The 23,835-nt window shown below is 39.3% G+C and overlaps 2 protein-coding genes across 5 annotated transcripts in view; one reads left to right on the top strand and one right to left on the bottom strand.

The window, feature by feature from the left end:
• Positions 1–7,582, top strand: part of alcama (activated leukocyte cell adhesion molecule a) — a 43,917-nt gene extending 36,335 nt beyond the window's left edge. Inside the window, exons 12-15 of one of the 2 annotated variants that reach the window (XM_087847131.1) lie at positions 36–165; positions 1,972–2,083; positions 2,172–2,268; positions 7,042–7,582. In XM_087847131.1, coding sequence (XP_087703257.1) covers positions 36–165; positions 1,972–2,083; positions 2,172–2,250 — 321 coding nt within the window. In that variant the 3' untranslated portion in view covers positions 2,251–2,268; positions 7,042–7,582. Of the gene's footprint in view, positions 1–35; positions 166–1,971; positions 2,084–2,171; positions 2,269–5,012 lie in introns of both variants that reach the window. The other variant, XM_087847130.1, reaches the window with a different exon arrangement.
• Positions 7,583–20,053: 12,471 nt separating this feature from the next.
• The window catches only part of cblb (Cbl proto-oncogene B, E3 ubiquitin protein ligase), a 101,447-nt gene continuing 97,665 nt past the window's right edge, over positions 20,054–23,835 (bottom strand). For all 3 annotated transcript variants that reach the window (XM_006800536.3, XM_035911955.2, XM_087847127.1), the window contains one exon: positions 20,054–23,277. In XM_006800536.3, the coding sequence (XP_006800599.1) occupies positions 23,024–23,277 (254 nt within the window). In that variant the 3' untranslated portion in view covers positions 20,054–23,023. The remainder of the gene's footprint in view (positions 23,278–23,835) is intronic.

Raw genomic sequence — 23,835 nt, 5'->3', positions numbered from 1 at the left:
TAAGCCAATACAATGTGTGTCCTGTGTGCCTTCAGGAGGAGAGCTCCTACATCAATGGCAAAGTGATTCATAAAATCACCATAGTCCCCAAGGAGAACTTGACTGTCACTTGCAACGTCAGTAACCGCCTGGGACAACATGCCGAGACAATCAGTGTTTCCTCTGGTAAGTTAATGCTGTGAACTACTTAGTGGGTTGGCTTTATTTTATACAGACGTGAGGAGTGAGAGAAGTGTCATAATTCTGTGCAGTGGATAACTAAAGTCAAACAGGTTTGAACAGGCATCTTCTCAATATCTTTTAAATTCCAGTACTGTAATGCTGCTTGAAGAGAATCAATTAGTCTGTACTAGCCTAATTAGGCAGCATTTATGATCCAATACCAGCTAAAATTCAAGCTGGTCCTGATCTCTTACTGATGTGTGATGTGCTTCTTAATCAAAAGTAGTGTATTTCAAACTATACCTTTGTAATGAATACAAGACATCAGATTTAATGTTCTTATTGTCTAATTATGAAGCTATATCTATATACAAGAAATAAAAGACCTGAAAAGTCAATAGATATATTCAAGAAAATATTCGATTAACAATCAAAAACAAATATGATTGATTGGAAAATATTAATACAGCTTTATTTAAATGTAAATTTCTACAAGTTATTTAGATCTGTTATCAACTGTAGTTATTTGCTGATTTAAACTACTACAGAATGTGTTTATATAAAACTTGCCATTCAATTAGTGGAAAAATCTTTGATTTCCTATTACTTAATTTGACTTTCTTGAAATTATGTTTATTTCACAAAAAATACATAAGAAATTATACATAATTGCAAATTTAACTGCTCGATGTGGGTTCTGTGATTATGCCTGGGCCTGGGAACCATGCCCAGGCATTATCAGGAATGTGTTTTAAACATGTACATGAAACACAAAATTTATAAATGCTAATTTACACCATTGAGACCTGCTCTAAAAATAAACTGACTAGATGTAACACTATCTGTGAAGCTATGGTCACAAGTTTTAGAACAACCTCATTTTTCTAGTTACTTATTGCAATTCAAGTCGTTCAAGTCCAAAGAATAGTGTGAAATGGTACAAAAGTAAGTGGTGAACTGCCAGAGGTTAAAAAAAAGGTAAGGTTACCCTATACTGATTAATAATGTACATTCCACACTTATAAATAGAATATAAAATATATATATAAAAAAGGTCAGTCTGCAGAAAAAACAGCTATGCTACTGTCTGTAACACAACAGAAATTATCTGGTGGGGACGTGGAGAGAGGCAGTGACTGAATCCTTTATGAAACTGCTATATTAATCCACTTTTTCCAACTCATCCAATTTAGGGTCAAGGGGGTCCTTGTCACATGTATTATAGGGCAAAGGGTAAACAGGTGTCCAGTCAATCACAGAAAGAGAGACAACTATTCATGCCTATGGCCAGTTTAAAATAGCAAATTAACTATCCCATCACTTTTGGCTATGGCAGAAGGATTTGAATTCAGGGCCTACATGCTATGAGGCAACAGTGCTAACTGCGGCAGTGCTAACTACTGCACTGTGTTGCTGGTTATATTATGAGATGCCTATTCTTTTCTATTCATTATTCCCTTAATATATAATGCATCTTTAGGCTTTAGTGCTTTGGTGTTATGAAATGCAACATTCCACTGTGCACTGCCATTATTGCCGTCTTGCAATCTAAACAGATTGTTTCATGTCACTAAAGTAAATGTGAACAAATCTCAGAATTATAAGCATTGCATAAAACAGTAGACCTAGCTGATAAAATTGCATTGCTTGAGCAAAGAGGATCTCTGTAGTTCAAGAATCATTGTGAATATGCTAAAGAAGACACATTATGTAGTTTTATCACAGCTCAACTTGTTTGTGTGTGCATGTGATCGTATGTGTGGGAATATGATCATTTTAAGCTGAAGCTGTTTGGTGCTGTGTTTACAGGATCTCGAGAAGATCAGGACCAAGCAAAGCTCATAGGGGGTGTTGTGGCAGGGCTCGTCCTAGTTGGTATTATAGTGGGACTCATCTGCTGGCTCGGCAGTAAGAAATCAAGGTATTGCCCACAGTGCAGTGACTCACAGGGCAGGGTCAAAGTCATTCTGTAGGTGCATCATAATTGTATATTCCTATTTTCACCACAGACAAGGAACCTGGAAAACAAAGGAGGAGATGAATAGATCTCATGAAAACGAGAAACTAAAGCCCAGTGACTGTGTTTAAAAGGCACTAGCTGAAGAGGTAAGCATTTGGTTGTGGAAAGCACATGTGCAGTCAGTTTTAAAGGTAAATGGTTAAATTAAAACCTAGTACAATTCCATTCCATGTCTCATTTCTTTAGATTTCTCTAAGTTTGGCCATCTGCCCTATCATTTTATCATAGGAGGTGGATGATGGACAAATAGCTTTTGAAAATTTCCCAAGTGCTGCTAAACTGAGCAAGGAATTTTAAACAGGCTTTTGCAAACACCCTAGTTTTATTTTGGATGCTTACATATTTTACTTTTCATGAAAGCGAGAAACTACCTGGGTCAAAATTATTAGCCTCCCTTATGTTCATAGTTAGGTCCTTTCTGACTGCTAACACCATGCAGTCATTTGTAGTTTTCACCAAGTCTCACACATGTCTCCTGAGCAATCCCAGGCTGTTCTGCTTTGAATTTCTCAAGCTCCTCCACATTTGATGTTCTTACATAGCGGACCTTGGTTCAGACTTTTAATGGGATTCAAGTAGCAGCTTTGTGCAGGCTAGACAGAAACATTCGCTTTGGTCTTCTGGATGTAGTTCTTCAGTAGGAGCGACGTACGTTTTCAGTCGTTGTTGTGTTAGAAAAAAAACAATGACCAGGACCCAGTTTTGCTACTGACTGCTTTAGGTTTCTTTCAAAATGTTAACATATCCCTCTCTCTTGAAAAATGAAATTTTCAATCTCAATGAGATTTTTTTTACCTAGATAAATAAAGGACTAATAAAATAAAAATTCCTAATGATCCTTCCACCTTGATAAGATTAGCAGTTTTGTTTACATTATCAAGGACAAAGGATTATAGATCCACTGCACAGCCAACTCTATTAAGAACTATGTGCTTGCTATGTGGTCTTGTATACATGTTCAGAGGTTTATATGTGAAGACCTATTCACACGGGTTAGTTGCTGTATCCCACCCTCCCAAGGTGTGTGTCATAGGTGACATAAGTGAATTAGATATGGAATAAAATACATTATATATAGTCCTTACTGTCTTTTGCATCGCTAAGAAACTGTCCTTGTGAACTGGGAAAAAAAAACCAAACTTTACAAATGAACTTACAGACTACTTTAAGAGTACAGTTTAGAGTTAAATATTCAGTCTGTTACTGTTCTTATTGTCTTTCCTTAGGGATTAATAAATTAATCTGATTGCCTGTTCTGATTGGAGAAACACATTGGAGAAAATATCTGCTTCCTCAAAAACAATTAATCCCTAAGGACATTATGTGGTTACAGTGTCTTCAAGAAAATTAGACTGCATTAAATTAAATAATACAATATATTACAAAGTTATGAGAAATAGCTCTAATGTATACACATAGCTCAATTATAAATATCCAGAAAATTACAAAGAATTATACATGTCAATTAATATAGATTGACATTTTATTTTCTTATTTTCACTGTAAAGAAAACGCATGTAACTATTGCACTGTGTACTGTGAATTAGATGGAGTCGCCGCTCAGTGGATTTGGGTAATCTCAGTCCCTCACTGAACATGCTCCTCTCTGACACTGCCTTAAGGGAGTCTGGAGAGACAAATGTTGCAGGTTTTTATTGCTGGACATGGTGCTTACTGGCTCCAAGGCAGCTACCTGGGCATGGTTGCTGGCCTGCTCCCTTTAGGGTTGTGGTCTGCGGTGCCCTCTTCGTGTTGCACTGGGGGCTCATTTAAAAAAATAAAAATAAATAAAGTTACAATATTTACAATACATACTGAAAAATAACTAATCTAGCTCTTCTAGATGCAGAAACCTTGGTCACACAACAATGCATATATCACAGCAGTGGCTTGTGCTATGGCTCAATAAAACATTTTTTTTAATCAGGAAGGATTAATCATACTGACCTTAGTAATTTCTTTCTAAAATAATGCTGCTGTTGTGTGCCAATAGAAATACTTTCTTTTCTCAAGAAACTATTATTTTTAGAATTGCTATGTTGGTATGTTTGTAGTTTAGATCTTGGTTCTAAATGTTTCTCTGACTGCTGAGTAGTTACAAAAAAAAGAGACTGAACTGATCAGAAGCGTTTGAATATTTGTTTGCTTTCAGAGGTTAGATCTGATTCAGCAAAACAAAATACTTATATAAATCTGGATTTGCTGAATCAGACCTCAGTCCATCCTTGTGATATGTTAAATTCAATTCAGTTTAAGTACTAACTAAAATAAATTGATATAATATTAAATATATATTTAATATTCCCTGTAAAAATATTACATTCAGATGAGTAAGCACTTTTGCAAAAGTGGGAAGGAAAAACTCCCTTTTAACAAGAAGGCATCTCCGGCAGAACCAGGCTCATGGAGGGGCGGTCCGCCATGATTGGTTGTGTCTCATATTGGAACTTCTGGTTTAGATAGCTCTACGTCTGTGAGTCATTGTCCACAATAGGGATTTAAATCAAATCCGTTCACTGTTGTGCTCTCTAAGACTGTGAGTTTGGAAAAAGTGTTGGTAGCATTAGCATCCTCCTGTGCCTAAGTGAGAAAAAGAGTGACAGGAAAGCTGCAGTAAAGAAATGATGTCTTACTGTTGTCTGTGTAAATCGGTTGGATATTCTTCTGTCAACTAAGCTTCTGTGTGTAAGCTTCTACTTTTTTTGTGGATCTGTGCAGACAAATATAAATTTTGATGTACCTCTACATCATTTGCAGTCATCATTACTAAAATACATGTTCATCATATTTCAGTTTTGGCTGGCTTGACACGTTTCTCCCATTACTTTAGGTTATTGCTGCACGACACTACCAACTGGTCATCTGCTGTGAGCTTGAAACTTTGTTTATACTATAAAACTATTTGTTTCTGCCTACTTTTGTTTGAACAATTGAATTCTGACAACCAGCCCAACACCAACAGAACACCTGTTGGTGTCCTTCTGCTCTATGGATTTCTCCTTTGGTTGCTACCTACCCATAAATGGTTTCAGAAGGATTCCACTAAAGAGACCAGCTACAATCGACTAGCTCTGGATCTTTTTCAGCTCAGCCAGAAAATGGAAAGTTGGATTTCCATCCTTTACCAAAGATGGGAGAATGAACTGCTGCTGGACTCCCTGGAAAACCCCACCCTGTGTCAACCCACCAATACTTCTGTCACTCCCTGCAATTGTTCATCTGTCAAAACAAAAACACAAATTAATTCATCAATAAGCGACATGTCAGCACAGCTGATACATTCATCAGGGAATTTTCAAAGTGTACATTACCATTCCTGTTATCCTGTGATGAAATGATGGACAACTTCTCTAATACAATTGCTCAAGTTATTGAGACTATTGCTCCTGTAAAAACTATTAATATATATGGTCCACCAAAAGCACCCTGGAAAAATAGTGAAAGATGGCGAAAAACACTGCAGGAGAGTTGAGAGAAAATAAACTACAAATTAATTAATTTAGAAATCTATAAAAATGCGTTATACTGCTAGAATAATTAAATTAACCAGAAAATCCTATGTCTCCCAAGTGATCAACGATAACCAGTCTAATTCTGCTTTTTTTCCCCATCCACTGATGAAGTATTTTATCCCTCCAAAACCATGCTAACTGAATTCCCTTCAGTAAATGAGTGTGATGAAATTAAATCATTTTCTAAATATGATAAACAGCTCTCTCCACTCTGGCAAGCAAGTGTTCTGGTGACAGTGGAAAGGAAAAACTACCTTTTAACATTCAGAAACCTCCAGCCGAACCAGGCTCAGGGAGGGGCGACCATCTGCCAGAACTGGTTGGGGGTGAAGGGAGGAGACAGGATAAATGCTATGAAGAGAGTCAGAAATTACTAATAACTAAAAATTAAATGCAGAGTTGTGTATTAACACACAGTGAATAAAAAAGGTGACTGAAGAGGAAACACTATGTGCATAATGGGAATTCCCCAGCAACCTAGACCTATTGCAGTCTGAGGCCTCAGATCCAGCCCTAACTATATGCTTTACAAAAAGGAAAGTTTGAAGCCTAATCTTAAAAGTAGAGATAGCATCTGTCTCCTGAATCCAAACTGGAAGCTGGCTCCATAGAAGAGGGGCCTGAAAACTGAAGGCTCTGCCTTTCATTCTACTTTTAAATACTCTAAGAACCACATCCACAGTCTGAAGGCCATTATACACTGAATGTGCTGCATAAAAACAACAGAAAATTCAGGTTTTTCTGGATCCAAATTTGTTGTGGAACCTTGGCATAATTTTGGATAGTGATCTCAATTTTGATAATGCCATGAATAAGGTTACTATTCATGTGATTACTTAATTATTCTATTACTTCACAAAGCTCTCAGTGGTTTGGGCATCCAGTATATCTCTAACCCAGTCAGACCTCTTAGGTCACCAGGTTCAGATCATTTAACTGTTTCCAGAATCAGATCTGAGTATGCTTAAGGTGCTTTTAGGTACTGGGGTCCTCTTTTTTGGAACAAGCTACCTGCTCACCTGATCAGTTACATCTGTGTGTAAATTCAAAATAAGACTTAATCATTGTAGGCCTGTGTAAATAAAGAGGTTTTAAGTCTTATTTTGTTTTGCTTCATTCAGTTTTGTTTTATTCTGTTTAGCCAATTTATTTATTTATTTTTTTACTGTGTGAAGGCATTGTAAACCTACTGTTTAATGTGTCCTTATTTTCTGTATTAAGAAAATAGTTTACGTAATGAAATGTAGCAGCCTGGGATTGCACCATAAGTCTTCCAATTAGGAGATGACCTACTTCTACAGACACCCCAAAGTATGCTTTTAGTTTGAATAAGCCTATTTTTTGCAGACTTGGATCCAACTGGGTCTTGGCTCAAATCAGAACAGATTTGGACTGAAGGTGGGGACAGCAACTGAACACTGGAGGGGGAAAAGATGAGAACTACAGCCAAATGCAGCCTCAGAATTCACTGCCTGGCTAGACCCAGCTCACTCATCTTGCATGTACTTCCTTATTTTTTTTTTCTTTTTCTATGTGTATAATTATTTTTATTTTCATTTAGTTCAGTTATTTATATTTAATTATATATTTTCCCATTTGAAGTGAACTAGCAAGTAAGAATTTCATTGCTGAGCGTAACCACTGTTTTCCAGTGTATGTGACAATAAACTATTAATTCTTGATGGAGGAGGATTTTAACTTGTTTAACTGACTGACTTGACTTCTTCTGGCTTTGCAGATTTCAGTCCATCTTCTTGTAGTGCCGTTCCATGTAATGTCAGTTTTCTTCCCACATCTTTGGAGATTTGAAAGTTGACATTGCACCACAAATCACTTGCCCTATACCCCTTGTTTTTGTTCAAAACCAGGATACAAAATGAACAATAAATCCGTGAAGAAGCCATTAAAAGTCTTTATTTTTTACAATTACTTTGAATAATTATTATGTTTTAAGGCTGTAAAACCCCTCACTACACACTTTATACGCTTTTCTCAGATAGGCATGAACATTTTCACATTTTTCTCTCTTGTTTAAACACTCTCAGTTCAAACCTTTGTAGAAAAATAAGTCCAGTATTATAGAATGAAACCAGGGGCAATTCTAGGATCAGAGCTGTTCCTTCCTGGAATAAACAAACATACATATCCTAACCTTAATTACTGGGGGAGGATAATGAATGATGCTCATAGTGAGTAAAAAGTGCATGACTGAGTGCATTTTTATGGACAGAGATTCACTTTTAATGTGTATGTATATTAAAATAAAAATACATAACAAATACACCGCAAAAATAGAAGAGTCTTCGAACTGTACAAATGTACAAAATATTAATTAAAAAATGTATAAAATGGAGGCAACTTTGCCTATCGTACAATGTACAGCTCCTCATTCTACCAGGGCACTGTTTGGCATTTTCTGAGAGTGCGCAAATGTGGTGCATGTACTGCAGCAGTCATACAGACAACTAGATGGTCCAAAAGTTGGCCTACCTATTATTGGCTGTATATTCATTTTAATCTCCCCAATCAATGACAATGTTATGTTGGAATGTTGTTAAAGAGGTTCAAAAAATGTTTCAACAAGGCAGAACAGAACTTCCAGATTATATGAGTAAAATTAGGTTGTTTTTTTTTCTTTGTCAGTTTAACAGTTTCTGTTTTGCCTGTCACTATTCCCTGTCTGTTTTCTGGCCTGGTTCTTCCAGACCTTGTACTTTCTCCACACGTTTCCCTCTTTCCTCTCTCCTTCTTTGGACTGACAATCATACACAAATAGATTGTATTCAATTAGATGAAAAAATTACATTAATATGAAAAAAATACTATTAAGATCAATAATAAAAAAGTCCTCTCTCAGTGTACTTTCAACCAAAAGGCAAATAACCGTGGTTGCGTGTACAGCTAATAAAAGATATGAATATTGAAACACTGTTCCAACATTATTCTTGATTGACGGATCATTTGATCTTACACTTTTACCTGAATGTGGCTCCTTTTTTTGAAAAAACTTCCTTATATCCATTATATCCACACAAACACACACACACACACACACACACACAACAGGAGTTATAAGGTTAATGGGACTTATAAGGTTATAAGTCAGTTAGCTAGTTAGTACCTTGGATTTAATATCGGCACATGCATATGTGCCGATATTAAACCCAAGGTACTATACTCTCTATGGAATGAGAGAAGCCGGTTATTTTGTCATATGTGCATATGACAAAATAACTGGCTTCTCTCATTCCATTTCAAACAGGACAGTGGTAACAACCAGGCGGAGCCAGACATTTTATACACCTGGGGCTTAGCCCTAAAGTTTATATAACTATTTAGCCTTGTTGTGCAAACAAGCCTGCATAACTTAATAAATATAGAATTTGAAAAATAACAAACCTAAAAAGATACTAGATACATATTTTGATGAGTTTTGGCAAACAACCACTTGACTAACATGTCTGTCTCACCTTGTTCTATCTCTGTTCTGTCCTCATTATCCTCTCCATCCCCCTCTCTGTTCCTCTCTCTCCCTCTCTCTCCCTCTTTGTGCTAACAAGCCAAACACCAACATCATCAAATATACAGTTGAAACCAGATATTTACATACTCTTCAGATAAAAACCCAAACACGTTTTTAATTGTAAAACATCAAATCAGACTAAATGTTTATTTTTTTGATTGATAAATATAAAAAACGTATTTGTTAAATTTAACAATAAAGAGAGAAATTGTATGCATTTCTTAATTGCAAATGGCACCCAAATTGTATTCAAAATTAAGCCACACTTATGGAGGTCCACAATTCTTTTCCTGGTGTTTTGGTTGATATCTCTTGATTTTCTCATGTCAAAGAAACAGGCTCTGTATTTTTGGGGTGCCTTTACTCAAATGGACTCAACTTACCTGTCAGAAGCTTCTTAAGCTTAGAATGTAATCGTCTGGAGTTTTCTTATTAATTGAAGTTTTTCTTATTAATTAAAAACACAATAAACTTAGTGTATATATACTCCTAAATTTATTTCAATATTTATTTATCTAAAACAAAAACGTTTACTCTAAATTGATGTTTAACAGTAAAAGAAATTTCTTGTTTTTCCCTAAAGTGCATGTAAGTATCTGGTTTCAACTGTGAATATACTGCTGTGTACTGAAATTCCTCTTGTTTCGCATAGATTGTTTTTGTATTTGTATGTTGTTCAATATATTATTGAACAACATACAAAGCATAATATAATAAAATAACATTTACCTGAGTTTTCTCTTTGAAATAAGCTCCTTATGTCCATTGTTGTGTATATCAGCACATAACTGAAACCGATTTGGAGTGCTTTATTTAGCCGTGGAGGGAGCAACTGAAAATATAAAACACACATGTAAGCTAAGACTCTCTAAAAAAACAGCATTGTTGTTCGGCTTTTCATTTCGCCACTTGTTGGTTCACTCGAAGAGCAAGTAACGAAATATGGGGCAAGTGATCAGTTTGATATCAATCTTTTGTGATGCACCGTTATATTTACATTGTTTGTATAGTACGAATGATTTGCTTTGGTACCTTGTCAAACTAAAGCTCTCCTCTGTCTGCCTGTCTGCACTTCTCCAACAAACTCGCAGTCAGCAGCTTCTCCCCCCTCGCTCACATGCGTAAATGCTGTGCTCAGTCGCCTAGTGTCCGAGCTCAGATCATACCAAAAATAGGGGGAATTTACAACGTGCGCTATGTGCTTCGAATATTGTGTGTAGTTTTTGTTTTTTACAGTTGTCAGTCAGGCATCTAACTTAGTGAGAGACTATCTCTCCCCACCGTTACATATTCCATATGTACAGGGTATGACCCCCCTTGGTCGTGGTGTGTGGCTACTTCTTTAAGACACTCCGGCTCGCCCAGCCACGCTCCACAGCTCACGTATAAAACAGCTGTGCAGACATGACACCGATGATAGTTTGATAGGAACATGTCTCCAAGCGGCGTGACGGTGGAGAGATAGCCACTCACTAAGAGAACCAAGGTTACACCATAACCGTATGTTCTCTAGCACATCGAGACTATCTCTCCACACCGTTACATATTCCATATGTATGGGGTAACTCTGTAAGACACCCGGCGAGGACAAAGTGCAACCGAACCGCCAAGAGTGAAGGTGCCGGGAGTCAATGACAACACACCAATAGACACACCACCCTGGTCAGGGCTTCGCAGATGCGAAGGCCTACGACATGCGGGCAATGCCAGACAGAGAGTCGGCGCTATAGGCTGGAGAACTCTCACCCACCACAGCGAGGTCCAACTGGCGTGTAAGCCGGCGAAGCGGGCAATACGCCAGGGGAACACAGCCAGCATCCGCAGGACAAGCTAGGGATGTGACCTGTCCATCCTCAAAGCCGAAGCCGCCCCAAGCTGTTGACAGACAAGCTGGGGGCTGGCAGCCTAGCCTGCTGAAGTGGGGGGCCATCACCACGTGCTTTTCGGCAGACAGAGGAGCCTCAAGGGTGAACTCACAAACGAGACGCTAGAGGTCAGACACAAATCCCCAGCTCACTGGGCGTTCCCGTGCTGGCCGTGTAAGCATGACACACAGGCAAAGCACCAGACAGGGAGCCAGCATAGCAGGCTGGGGAGATCTCACTCACTGGCCAAAGTGTCAGACACAGCGAGGTCTGACAAGCGCATGTGGTTAGAGCGATGGAAACGCCAGAAGCACGGGCGGTCGGCTAGGACGAGCCCGTGTGCACGCTCACCAAGGATCCCCAGCCCAAACCTGGAAACCTGGAATCCCAGGAGCAGAGTGAGGAGAGGAAGCGTAGCTCACCGAGCCGCTGAGTGGGGACCCCACTGGCCGCGCAACCCAGCAAGAGGCGGGCAACGCCAGACAGGAAGTAACCCTCACGCCCCTGTTAGGGCATGCTGCCCTGCCCGGGGAAGGCCCGAAGGGGCAACAAGGGATCAGGGGTGGGGCTATCGGGGGAGGAGCCAAAGACACCTACTCCCGCCAGCATGGCAGCAACCATCTGTGGGCAGGGGACCACAAATGCTGGGAGGGCACTCAACTGCCTGCCACCAGACCTATCATGAAAGAGCGGCACCTGAGAGGGGCTGAGGCCGCGTGACATCAACCTCGAGGTCCACTCTACTAGATGGGACCTCAGGAAGGGCTAGTTCCCACACCCGGCATGCTCCAATCAAGAGCTGAAGGGACCCATCTCGCCCAACTCTGTGCCTGGGGACCAGCAGGGGCAGCCCAGGGACAGGTGGGCAACACCGGAGGAGAGGATGGAAGTTTCTTCAACATCCGCCACCTGATCGTCAACCTCCACCGGCCCAGGCCTCACAGAGGCGGAGCCATGGGAGGGACACTGTGGGAGGGGCCAACAGTGAATCAGCAACAGGTGTGGGAAGGGACCCAGCCCATGGCCTGCCTATCTGGTGTCCACAGCAGTGGCAGCCATTGTCCCCATAGTATCCTGCTTTCTTTTTTTGGGAGGCATGAGATGGGGGAGGGCGGGCCATTTAAATGCTTTCAGAAAACCAAGCATGGTCTCCCTAGTTTGTGCTGGCAACAAAGCAGTCCATGCAAGCGTCAACTTCTCTAGCCAGCACAGCATGCTCTGGGCTGTTATAGTTTAGTTATTTATTTCCCTTTTCGCTCAGGCACAGCAACACTGCTTGTGCCTATCGTCAAATGGCAAAAATGCCATACAGAGACATGTTTGGGACGTGTGGGCTGCCATACTTCTGCTACCAAGCAAAGGGGCAGGGCCACATGCTAACCAAGAAGTGCTAACAGCTGGCCGGCACCAGCCGCAACCTGAATTCCCCTTTCACTTTATTCGCTTCTGCGTCACAGTGCTGACAGGTGACAGCGTATGCTTGGAACTCTGACACCTTTCCTCAATGTAGCCAAGCTATGAGTGGAGCCCTGCTGGCCGCGTTAACCCGCGAGCTGCGGGCGATACGCCAGACAGGCTAACAGACTGGAATGCCTATTACCAGCCGGCTAATGGTTAACCGGCACAAACTGTAGCCTAATTCCCCCTTCCACTGTTTATTCCCCACAGTCTTAAGCAGGGCGACAGCGAACACTTGGAACGCTGAAGCTGTATCCCCTCTGTGTTTACATACATCCCAGCCGAGCTGCAAAGTAGGGGTGGGTTTTGATAATGGATTTATCGATTAAAATCAATTCTGGCTTTGATAACGTGATATTGATTCATTTAAATCCTGAATCGATTTTTTTAATATTAATTTATTTATACGAAACGCCAGAATCTCAGGTTAAACCTCACAAAATCTGCTGTGATGCTTACACCTTTGATAAAGTCTGGAAAGTGTCAGCTTCCTTTTTATAGATACAAAAATATGTAAATGTACTGATCTGAATTATAATATTTCTGACTGTCTGAGGCAAAATTTCCCAGATTTAAATTGAATCGAATCGTGGATCAAATCGATTCGGGACCTTGTGAATCGGAATCGAATCGATTCTAGAAATCAGTGACAATACCCAGCCCTACTGCAAAGTACCCAGGCGACAGCGTATGCATGAACGCTGAAGCCGTGCCCCTGCTGTGTTTGCTCACCTAGCCGCTGTGACAAACCATCCTACTTTGGCAAAACGTCCTACCGTAAGTAGTTTATGCACATTTCTGCTGTCACAGAGTAATTCCAGGACAAATTTAAGTATGTATGATGGTTTGCCACTTAACTTTGCCCATCAGAGTATGCTTGTAGCTCATATTCATAAAGCCAGGACGGTTTGCCACTTCATTTTACCCGTTAAAGTATGCTTGTAGGTAAAATTCACAAAGGTAGCATGGTTTGGCACTTAATTTTACACATCAGCTTATGTTTCTAGCTCTTATTAACAAAGGTAGGATGATTGGCCACTGAATTTTGGTTGTTAAAGTATGCTTCTAGCTCATATTCACAATGGTAGGATGGTTCACCACTGAATTTTAGCTATTAAAGTATTCTTCTAGCTCAGATTAACAAAGGTAGGACGATTTGCCACTTAATTTTAGCTGTTAAAGTATGCTTCTAGGTAACATTCACAAAGGTAGGATGGTTTGGCACTTAATATTACCCGTCAGAGTATTTTTCTAGCTAATATTCACAAAGGTAGGACGGTTTGCCACTTAATTTTGTGTTGTGCGCATGTGCAGAAAGAACGGGTAGGATGGTTTGCCAGTTTTGATGGATTCCCAGAACACCGGCAGCTGCACAGCGTGGTCTGACCGGCGAATATGGCTATTTTTCGAGGCAATAAGCCGGGGAAGGGAGACCAACCAAGGGGAAAGCTAAGGGCCAGCTAAGGGGTATCCCCTTAGGGGAATACCAGGGGAGAGGCAGCGCCCACGGAAGCTGCCGAAACAGGCTCTTAACGGACGCAAAAAGGCCAACATTGTAACATCACTGTTACTTTACCCTGGGTAAACTTTATACTCAGCACTCTCAAGTAGTGATGTGTGAATCATGAATGAATCGTTCAATACTCGAGAATCACTTTACTGACTCGTAAACAAGCCCAACTGACTCATTCACTGACTCATCCCTGTTGCTGTTAGCAAACTAATTTCATTAATAGAAATATATCTAGCTTATAATTAAAATTGTGATGTGGGGGGGGGGGCAACAGCCAGTTTCCTAACAGAAACATTTCTGCTCTGAACTGGAAGAAAAAACCCCGAGTAGAAAGCTCACATCAAGACAATAGCTCCTCAGTTCACAGTGGCATCGCTCTGCTAACTTGCTAACAACACATTATGAGTTACTCACCCCCTCCCTTACTGTGTGAAATCGTAGAGTAAGCGAATCCGGTCATTAAGTGATGACGTGACGAATCCTACTTCCGAGCCTAAAGTAGTCTGCGTTTAATATGGCTTTTGTGTTGTTAACATGTTTAATGTTTTGTATTTTCTTCTATTTAATCTCAAAAAGTTCCTAAAAAAGTCAGTGATCACTGTTGACCTCCCTCGGCTTTTATTACCACTAATCATTTATTTAAGCTCCATTTTTAAAACCTTAGGATGTAACTACAGCCCATGCAGCAGTATATGAATGACTAACCTCATATTGTGGATGGATTATCTCAGTTGTTCTCCTATGGAATCAGAACGATGCCACCTTGAAACGAAACCGAAAAAAATATTGAAACCGAAAAAAAATATTGTAACTGAAATAAATGTACTGAAAAATCTTGAATTGAAACCGAAAAAAAAATTGATAGTGAAAAACAATTAATTGAAACTGTAATTTTTTTGTTTTCGCTTACAATTTTTTTTTTCAGTTTCAATCCATTTTTTTTTTCGGTTTCAATCCATTTTTCGGTTTCAACCCATTTTTTTCGGTTTCAATCCATTTTTTGATTTCAAACCATTTTTCAGTTTCACTCTGCTGGCACTGTTTTGGTGTCCGGGGGCGCGCTGGGAGGGCGGGGATTCCGACCCGCATGTATTTGCATATATTTCTGTGAAGGTTCTCAGTCTCATATATTATAATGCTGACCAATGACTGGAGAAAACACTGACGACGCGGCTGCGGTCACGGACAAACGTGTCTGTTCGGGAATGGCAGATGCTGAGAGGTCCAGCGTTTACATTACCGACTATTTCAAAGTGACAGCCTGAGGTGTTCTTCAGTAAATTGGACTACCGGACAGGAGGACCTGAGGCCCCACCGCATTATTTTTGGTAAGTTAAATGTGTTTGTAAGCTAATCCGTAATTTAGGTAACTAGCTAAGATGAGCACTCGGCTGTCGGGGAAACTTGTTTTGTAAAGTTCGTTTAGCTAACCCGTGCAGGTGAATGAATTTACCCTGACTAAAGAAATCAAGAGAAACGCACCGGGCTGCTCAGTGACTAACCACGGTTACTGTACTTTTATTATGAGTATTATACTGTAAGAGCAACAGGCTGGACTCTGCTTCTGCTCCTGTGCAGAGCTGATTATTAAATATGTGCAAACAGCAGCATGTTTTCTGTCGCTTTCCACATGTGGAACGACATTAACGCCATTTTAAAAACCTGGCACTTCAGTAACCCCTCATTAGTCAATTGCTACGGATTAAATAGCAAAGCCCGATACTTATGTACTGAAACCAACTACTTCCGCTTGTCAGCTTAAGTTAAAATGTTACATTTTTCCACTGATTATTTTTTTAGCATTTTTTTACTGAGTTTGTTACAAATATTCAGGTTAAAAACTGTCCGAATTATTTTTAATGAATTATGTTCACAAAGTCACATGTGCAGTACTCTGTACAGCTTGCATCCTTTAGGACAAATAATTTGAAACATTAATATTTCTTGTTCAATACTGAGCTGATAACACCTCTGTATGTTGTGACCAGGATGCAGCAGCAGACTGAACCTCGACTGAAACCTGCTCCATCATCTCATCTTTGCAGATGTCCATTTATAAAGCATCAACAACTCAAAGGTAAACATCATATTAGAAAATGTGTTAGTATATAAGGCCTTTAAAACAAATAAAAAATAAACGGCTGTCGGCAGAACTGTAGGACTGAACAACTTCAGATTCCGAGTGTGTGAGGACAGAGAAGGATCAGCTCTATTTCAGATTTGAGAGATAAACTTTATATTTCAGTTTGTGATGATTCTGTTCTGTTTGTGATTACAGGAGCCGTCCTCAGATTCAGACCTCAGCACCACCCAGTGACAGCAGACAGATCATCCTATATCTTCAATCTTTGTAGTAAATCCAAAATTAACTGAAGAAAACAGTACAAAGGTTAAAGTACCACATGTGCTGTCAGTGAAAGCTGCAGCTGTTTTATTGATAAATTTAAAGACAAAAAGTCAAAAGGATTAATCACCCCTTTAACTGTGTCACTATACATCAGCATTAACAGTACCTCAGTTTGGTGTTTCAGAAAACTGCTGATCTCAGACCTGCACAACTTCTGTTTTAAACACTGAATGTACTCAGCTATATGAAGAGCACATGATGTTTTCTCTGACACAATTAAATAAAACCTGATTAAAGTCAAAGGTTGTTACTTGTATTTGAACTAAAAACTTGTGATCTGGAATTCTTTCACTGTTTTTTGACAATAGTGTGTTATTTATCATAAAGTAATTCAGAGTCATTCATACCAGAGTAACCAGAGAGCACAACATATATTTAACTTTCTACAGGACTTAAAGCTATTACTATAGCTTATAGCTATAGCTATTACTTAACTGCACTACTGTATAGTTCTGTGTAAATAATCATTCTGTACATACGATAATTTTTAATCCTACAACTGTTTATAACTTGCATAGTTCACATTTCTGTATAACTGTATATCTCAGATTTCTGTATAGTTTATTTCATATTTATATCCTGTTCATAGCTTGTACTCACTACAGCCTGTACATACTTATAGAATATTCATAACATACTTCATACAGTGTACATTATAACACACCATAATAGACCCATTTCTGTAATATACTTACATATCTATATTATTGCTAATATATATTGTAATATATCTATATCATGGCTAAAGCACTTCTGGATGGATGAAAACTGCATTTCGTTGCCCTGTACCTGTGCATGTGCAATGACAATAAAGTTGAATTCTATTCTATTCTATTCTATTATGCAAAAGTCCAGACCCTCTGAGGATTATCTGAGTACTTCTAACATTACACAAAGCAAAGGTCTCCATCAGTGTTCATGAAATGCTGGGTTTATCCTTCTTGTGAGGGAGCTGCTGGTGAAGATCACGAGCCCTGCTTGATCCCGGCGATGAGTTTCAGTCTTCCTGGTGTTTCTGAAATTATGCCTCTCACTGTGGGTCAACAGAACATCTGGCACAGGACAGCTGTAATGGAAGAAATTGAAGAAGTTTTGAAAAAAAAAATTCTTGGAAATGCCCTATATGTGAGAAGCAGATTTTGTATTTACTTTTCTTTTGCCAATCAAGATAACTAAAAGTGTAATTTTCACCATACAATTACTAACCTTGTCATCTCCTGCACTGTCTGTTTTGGGCTCTGGGCTTGTCCTTCCCAGCGCTCATGAGACTGCTTTGCTGCACTGTGGTATGAGGTGCTAACCTGTTGACAGTGTTGGGAAGGTTAATTTTAAAATGTATTCCACCAAAGATTATAGAAGTAATGTATTCTGAATACTTTACAACTACATGAATGTACTATTGCTGTGTGATTTATTACTATTACTGAAGGCTACTCGCCATACCAATACCAACTAGATGTTAAAATCTTAATATAAATGAGTAACAGTAGGTGGACATTAGGTAAGGCTGCACTTTTTGCAGGGATCTCGCGTAGAAAACTATTCCGCACGTATATAAAACAGGTCAGCGGCTCCGAACCGTAGTAAAGGGACCTCTGGCTAATATGTCGGGTTCGTGTCGGGCTCGTAGCTGAAAACTAGCTTTACTTTGTTGTCTGGGTCAACTTTGCTAGCCAGAGACAGAGAGAGGCATTGAAAGGCTGCTCCAACGGGACTTATTGTTTCAGAGGAAAACACGAACACGGTGTACAGTCGAGTCTTAACAGCTTACTTACAGCTGGGCTTGTCAGGCTCTCTTTTTGGCTGCAGTGGTTATTATTATATTTACATGCTTCCAGTTCCCGTTTCTGCTCTGTGACAGCTCGTACTTTCCCTTTTTCTCCCTCCCTCGCTCAAAGACACATAACGGGTATGGCAGTCCATTCTCCCTGCGGCATGGACTACACTGCCCATGAGGCTACATTGTTTAGGGCGATGCCTGTAACACTCTGCTATTGCCTTCATATTAAATCATTTTTGTATAATAATTTTTAGAGGCTCTTACTGCGTGTTTTGTTTGGGTTGGCCATGTAATCCATTTATTTCAACAAACTAACTGTATTCTCAATATCACCTATTGAACGGTAACTGTAACGGATACATTTACTCATATTTTGTATTTTAAATACATAACGCCGGTGCATGTATTACGTTACTGCCCAACACTGCCTGTTGATGAGATCTTGTGCCGCTCCTAAAACACCGGCCTCCAACTCCTAAAGAGACACGAGTGTCCCTAAATTTAGCAAATATTAGCTTCAGGCTAGCTTGCTACCACGAATAGGCTAATACCAGCATTTTACCACAACTTTACCAGATATAGCTAAAAAAAAAAAAACTAAACTAACTAACTTGCTGGGACAGCAAGGAAAGATGACAAAAAATGATTACTTACTTCCGGTTTGGAGGGTCAAGCTGAAATTGAAGCAGCCATTGAAAGACGGGAAGAGAGAAAGATGGCAGCTTGGTCAGCACTAGTGGCCTCTATAATGTATGCAAATACATGCGGGCCGGAATTAATTATTATTATTATGAGGACATTATACTGCTACTGTTCTATCAAAATGTTAAATGAATATCCTCACATGTGGCTCTCATTTTTCTTAGAAACAAAAATCAGGTAAAAAAAAAAAATCTGGTAATTCTTTGTTTTTACATTCATCGGGTCCCAATCAGTCCAAATATCAAAAGAGAAATTAAAAATGCATGCCTTGGAAGAGTTTGGGTCTTGGGAGGTTAATGACCTCTTGATCAGGTTGTTGTTGTATGTAGTGAGCTATCTGTATCACTGTTTGGAGACTATCTATTTTGGTTGGTACTCACCTGTGATTCTCGGCTTCTCAACTCCTTCAATGAAAGAATATGCACTGACTTTCTGAGACACATCTGTCCATCCTCCACTATCACCTGGGCAATTAACTCAGTTTTATCCAAATTTTATCCAAGAGGGCTACCCAGCAGCCACAACCGGTTAGGGGTTGTCCAGGTCTTTGTTTTTATTTCCTGTAGTTTAAATAATTATTGTGTGTCATCTGACCTAACAGATAGACAAGACCGGGTATCATCTGCATCACAATGAAAATGTTTTGTATCCTTTCTAACGTGACACCTAAGCGAAGTAATGCCATCATAGCAAACCTGACAGTCATATTTCTGAGAGATGAACAATGACTGCCGGTTTTTTTTTAGTTGAACAAGTCTCTATTGAGTCTCTAATGAAATCCAGTTGCATTATTCAAATGCTGTTTCCTATGCTAACCCTTGCTACAGGAAAACTGACTATGTGCACAAAAGAGTTAACATGGTCAATGCCACCAACCTGTTTCTGTCTGATTCCTGAATTAGTGCAAATTGTGAAACATGCTTGTGAAACGCTTGAATAAGCGCAAGAGGATGGATACCTTTGTTTTTACTGTTGCATGTTTACTAGAAGCCACTGGCTAAAAGAGTGTATTTTAAACACAAGCTGTCAGAAAAGCGCTGTGAAAGGGCATGCACACATCAGATTTAGGGTTAATAACCTTGGCATACATGAACACAAACCATTTAATAGGTAACTGTGACTGTTTATTATTGATTTTAAAAAAATCAACCAATCAAGAAAAAGCATGAATAACATAAATATAAACATACACTGCACATTATGCATGACATATTATCAATACATTTCTTTCACTAGAGCACATTAATATCTAAATGAATTCAGAACATTAAAATTGCCCTTTGCAACCAAAGGTTATTTAAGCCCATTACAAGGGTGTCCAACAGAATGGACAATACTGAGCTTAGGAGGAAAGATGGTTGCTATACAAAAGAACCACTGCAAAAGTAAACCATCGAATTAAGGGGGAATGCCACTAAATGGCATATCAGAATGTGGAATATCAGTGTTGTGGTTCCAGATATGTGTAAACTCCCTGTCTCCATTAATACATGAACTAGGCTGGGGTAGAGCCACATTCACATTTTTGCATGTTAATCTGGTAGCTATGTGAGTCTGTTGAACTTTATCATGGAGAAGCCTGTTAAAAACCTTGGCTTGTTCCAAAACATGAACTAAATACTCAAGTAAAAAAAAGGCCTTCATGCTGGGGATCACACTCACACTATAAATACAACTGGACCATTTAAAGACTAACACATAAAGCCAGTGAGCTGTGTTAGTAGATTTGTGAATATCATTTTCTTGTATTTACGGTATAACAAAGTTTTGACTGAACCATTTTATTTCCATTTGAAAAGGGAGAAGCCTCAATCAGAGTGGGCTCTGTGAAAAATAAACAAACAATGAAACACTATCACTTATCAACTCTGATTATTTTGATAGTCTAACAGTGAATGACCATAAAATTGGAATGTGGAAGTGAAAACAGGAAAATAGCACCTAGTTTAATCTAGGCAGCATGCTGTCTGCGAATGTTATGTAAGAAAACATGCAAGCGAAGTTTAAACGTATAAATACGACAGTATTTAATCTAAGGACAGTTCAACTTTTTGCTCTCGGTTGTTTGTTTTTGTACTAAGGAGTCTTGATTTATTGACTTAAAAACTCAGAACAAAGGATAAATTGTTCATATGATAAGACACGATGTCAACAAATCCGCAGGTTTGACAAATGCATGAAAGCAATTACAGAAACGATAAATGATTTACAACGTGTCACATCACCTGAGCTTGTTTTCTTCAAAGAAATTGTTCAGGAAATCTCAAAAATTACTTTAGAAAGTAAATTTTTATTACAGTCTCAAATTATGAGGTGAAATTATTATGGAATTTCAGATATTTGACATATTAAAGAAACAAATATTAACACCTGACTCCTACAGTGGATTCTGTGAATATGTGGAATTGTTAGGTTCAACTAGTCCCCCTGAAGGGAAAGGTCACTGCAGACCATAAAATTTTGATTTTATGGTCTGCATACTCTGTATAAAAGCTGTCTTCAGCTGCTCCCTTATCACAAAGGGATCACCACCAGGTAGCACAAGATGTTTGATTTGAGTTTTACACCAGATATCTTTTAAGATGCAACCCCATGTGTTTGGCTAAAATTGTAACTTTTGAAAAACAGAATGGGCAGCAGATCATCCAGTTTGGGTTTAGGAGACAGGCACTGCACTTTCAAGAATAGGCTTTAAACTTTTCTTTGTGATAAAGAAACCCTGAAACACTGCTTAGTTAGCCTCAGGGCGCCGAGGGACATCCCATGATAAGTTTCTTTATTATGACACTATTGTGTCTTTTCTTGGTTTAGGCTTTAACCTGTCGTTGTTTTGGTTGATTAACATTGAAGTTGTTGTAGCAGTTTGTCAAGCACCATGTGCTTGACAAACTGCAACAAGTTTTTATGCTGTTTTTCCTGTAGCAGATGCCATATTGTGAGGTAAGGGTTTTTAACATTACAATGACCGTGCATATAATTGGTCTTGCGTTTTGAAACCTCTGCAGTATTTTGTTCTTCTCCATTGTGTTCACGTGCAAGCTATCAAGTCACACTCTCTCAAAATCAGGCTGAGAGTGCTTCCTCCATCATGTGTGGATGTGAACATTTTCAGTGTGAGACAGTGGGAGACAGGTGGCTGTGGATCGTCTCATCTCTTGAGATCTAACAGATATGTATGTTTTATGGAACTGCACCCATTCCTGTCATTTCTTTAAACTTGGCTTTAGACACAGACAAATCAAACATCCACAAACATTAAACACGCCATCACTTAAAGAAAAAAACTAGGCCTGACGGAATGAAAAAAGGTAAAGGTCACTTATGGAGAACAAATACATTCCTAGGCTTGCTGCCCAAAAATGAAAAACATAATAATAAACATTCCCCGGTGTAGGAACAGAAGCGAGGAGCATAATTAGCCCTCCCATGCTTCTCCTCTGCTTTTCTTGTCCAAATGAAGTATTTATTCCTCTACACGTAGTACAATTACTATGTCAAACTCTGGGCAAAAATGGAGTATTCTGAAAAATACATACGGGAAGAGGAGGAGGAAGTAAAACAGAAGGCACTAAATAGAGGAGAGGGTGGAAAGCAGCTAGAGAGGAAACATCTTGGAGAAAGGCTCACCCCACTGGTTATGAAAACTGACCCTCTGACAACGTGCAGCTGAAACTGTTTTGCTATTATAAGAATCTTTCAGATCTGAGTAATGTGATATGACAGTAGCAGCAGTAGCATGATCTGGTCCACGCACCCAGACACACAAAAGAATTAAAACCAGAGGCCAGCACTGGCAAAGTTCACTGTAAACATAACAAGCCTCTTCTTTTTTCACAGGTTTAATCATTCACATCCATATCTTTCCATTTTTTGATTCCCTGTGCTCTGCAGTGATTTGGTTTTAGCCACTTTGTTGTGCATGTCATCTCTATTTGGCAACAAAAAACTAAGTCTCCCTTGAAATATTTCTGTTTCTTTTCCTCACTATTTTCCCCTAAAATTCTGAGACCAAAGAGAATAAAGAAGCCCTTTTTAGAGGCACGGCTTCATCGCTGTGCTCCACTTTCACACTCTGTTAGGACTAGAGGTTGAGTCTGGGGGCCACTAAGGCAAATTCTCGCAGGATGTTTCGGGCCACATCCACTTTGTACTGAGCAATCATCAGTGCTCGCTTCACATCGTCAAAAGCGAAACCCTCGCCCATCAGTTTGGCTATCTTTGCATCTTCACTCTCCAGCTCCAGGCTGTGTGGTTTTTCTGGTTGTATTTCTGGAGGAATCTTCCTGGGATATGGCTTGGGTGGCCTCGCTGGTGCCTGCAAACAGTCCAGTGATACTTGGAGGAAGAGGAGAGAAATGATGTCAGTGGAAAACTTGGGAAGGAGAAGACTAAACACTGCTTATCAGCATACTGATCTTTTTCCTGCACCTTCAGATTTCAGACATTTTTCATGAAGTCATGAGATTCTAATCATGTAGAAATCTCCTAGATGTTCTACTGCCTTTCTACTCCTCTGACTGAAAGGAATCAAGCCTATTTGTACAAAAGCAGTCTTACTGTCTTCATTGAAAAGTTGCTAGGGACATAAAGAAGAATCCATGTTGATGAGATTTCTCGAGTCAACACACGAAAAACACCTTTTCTTCTATGAACCTTTTAACCAAAAATTTCTCCTTTGGTTAACCGAAGGAGAGATTTTTGGTTCTGCACAATTTCAAAGGCATCTAGATCTAAAAATTTTGATCTTCCAATCCCAACATGAAAGGTTTGAAACCTATAAAACATGCAGTCATTTATACAATGACCGAGCACTATATTAAGATCCCCTGTTGCTTAGTCATGGAGTTTACCATCAACTGCACGAATCCACGGATCCAGCTTGCCCAGCACAGG

This window comes from Neolamprologus brichardi, chromosome 10 (assembly GCF_056152115.1).
Source record: "Neolamprologus brichardi isolate AB-2024 chromosome 10, ASM5615211v1, whole genome shotgun sequence".
NCBI classification, from domain to species: domain Eukaryota; kingdom Metazoa; phylum Chordata; class Actinopteri; order Cichliformes; family Cichlidae; genus Neolamprologus; species Neolamprologus brichardi.
The sequence above is the reverse complement of the archived record's forward strand: the minus strand, read 5'-3'. Positions and strand labels throughout refer to the sequence as shown.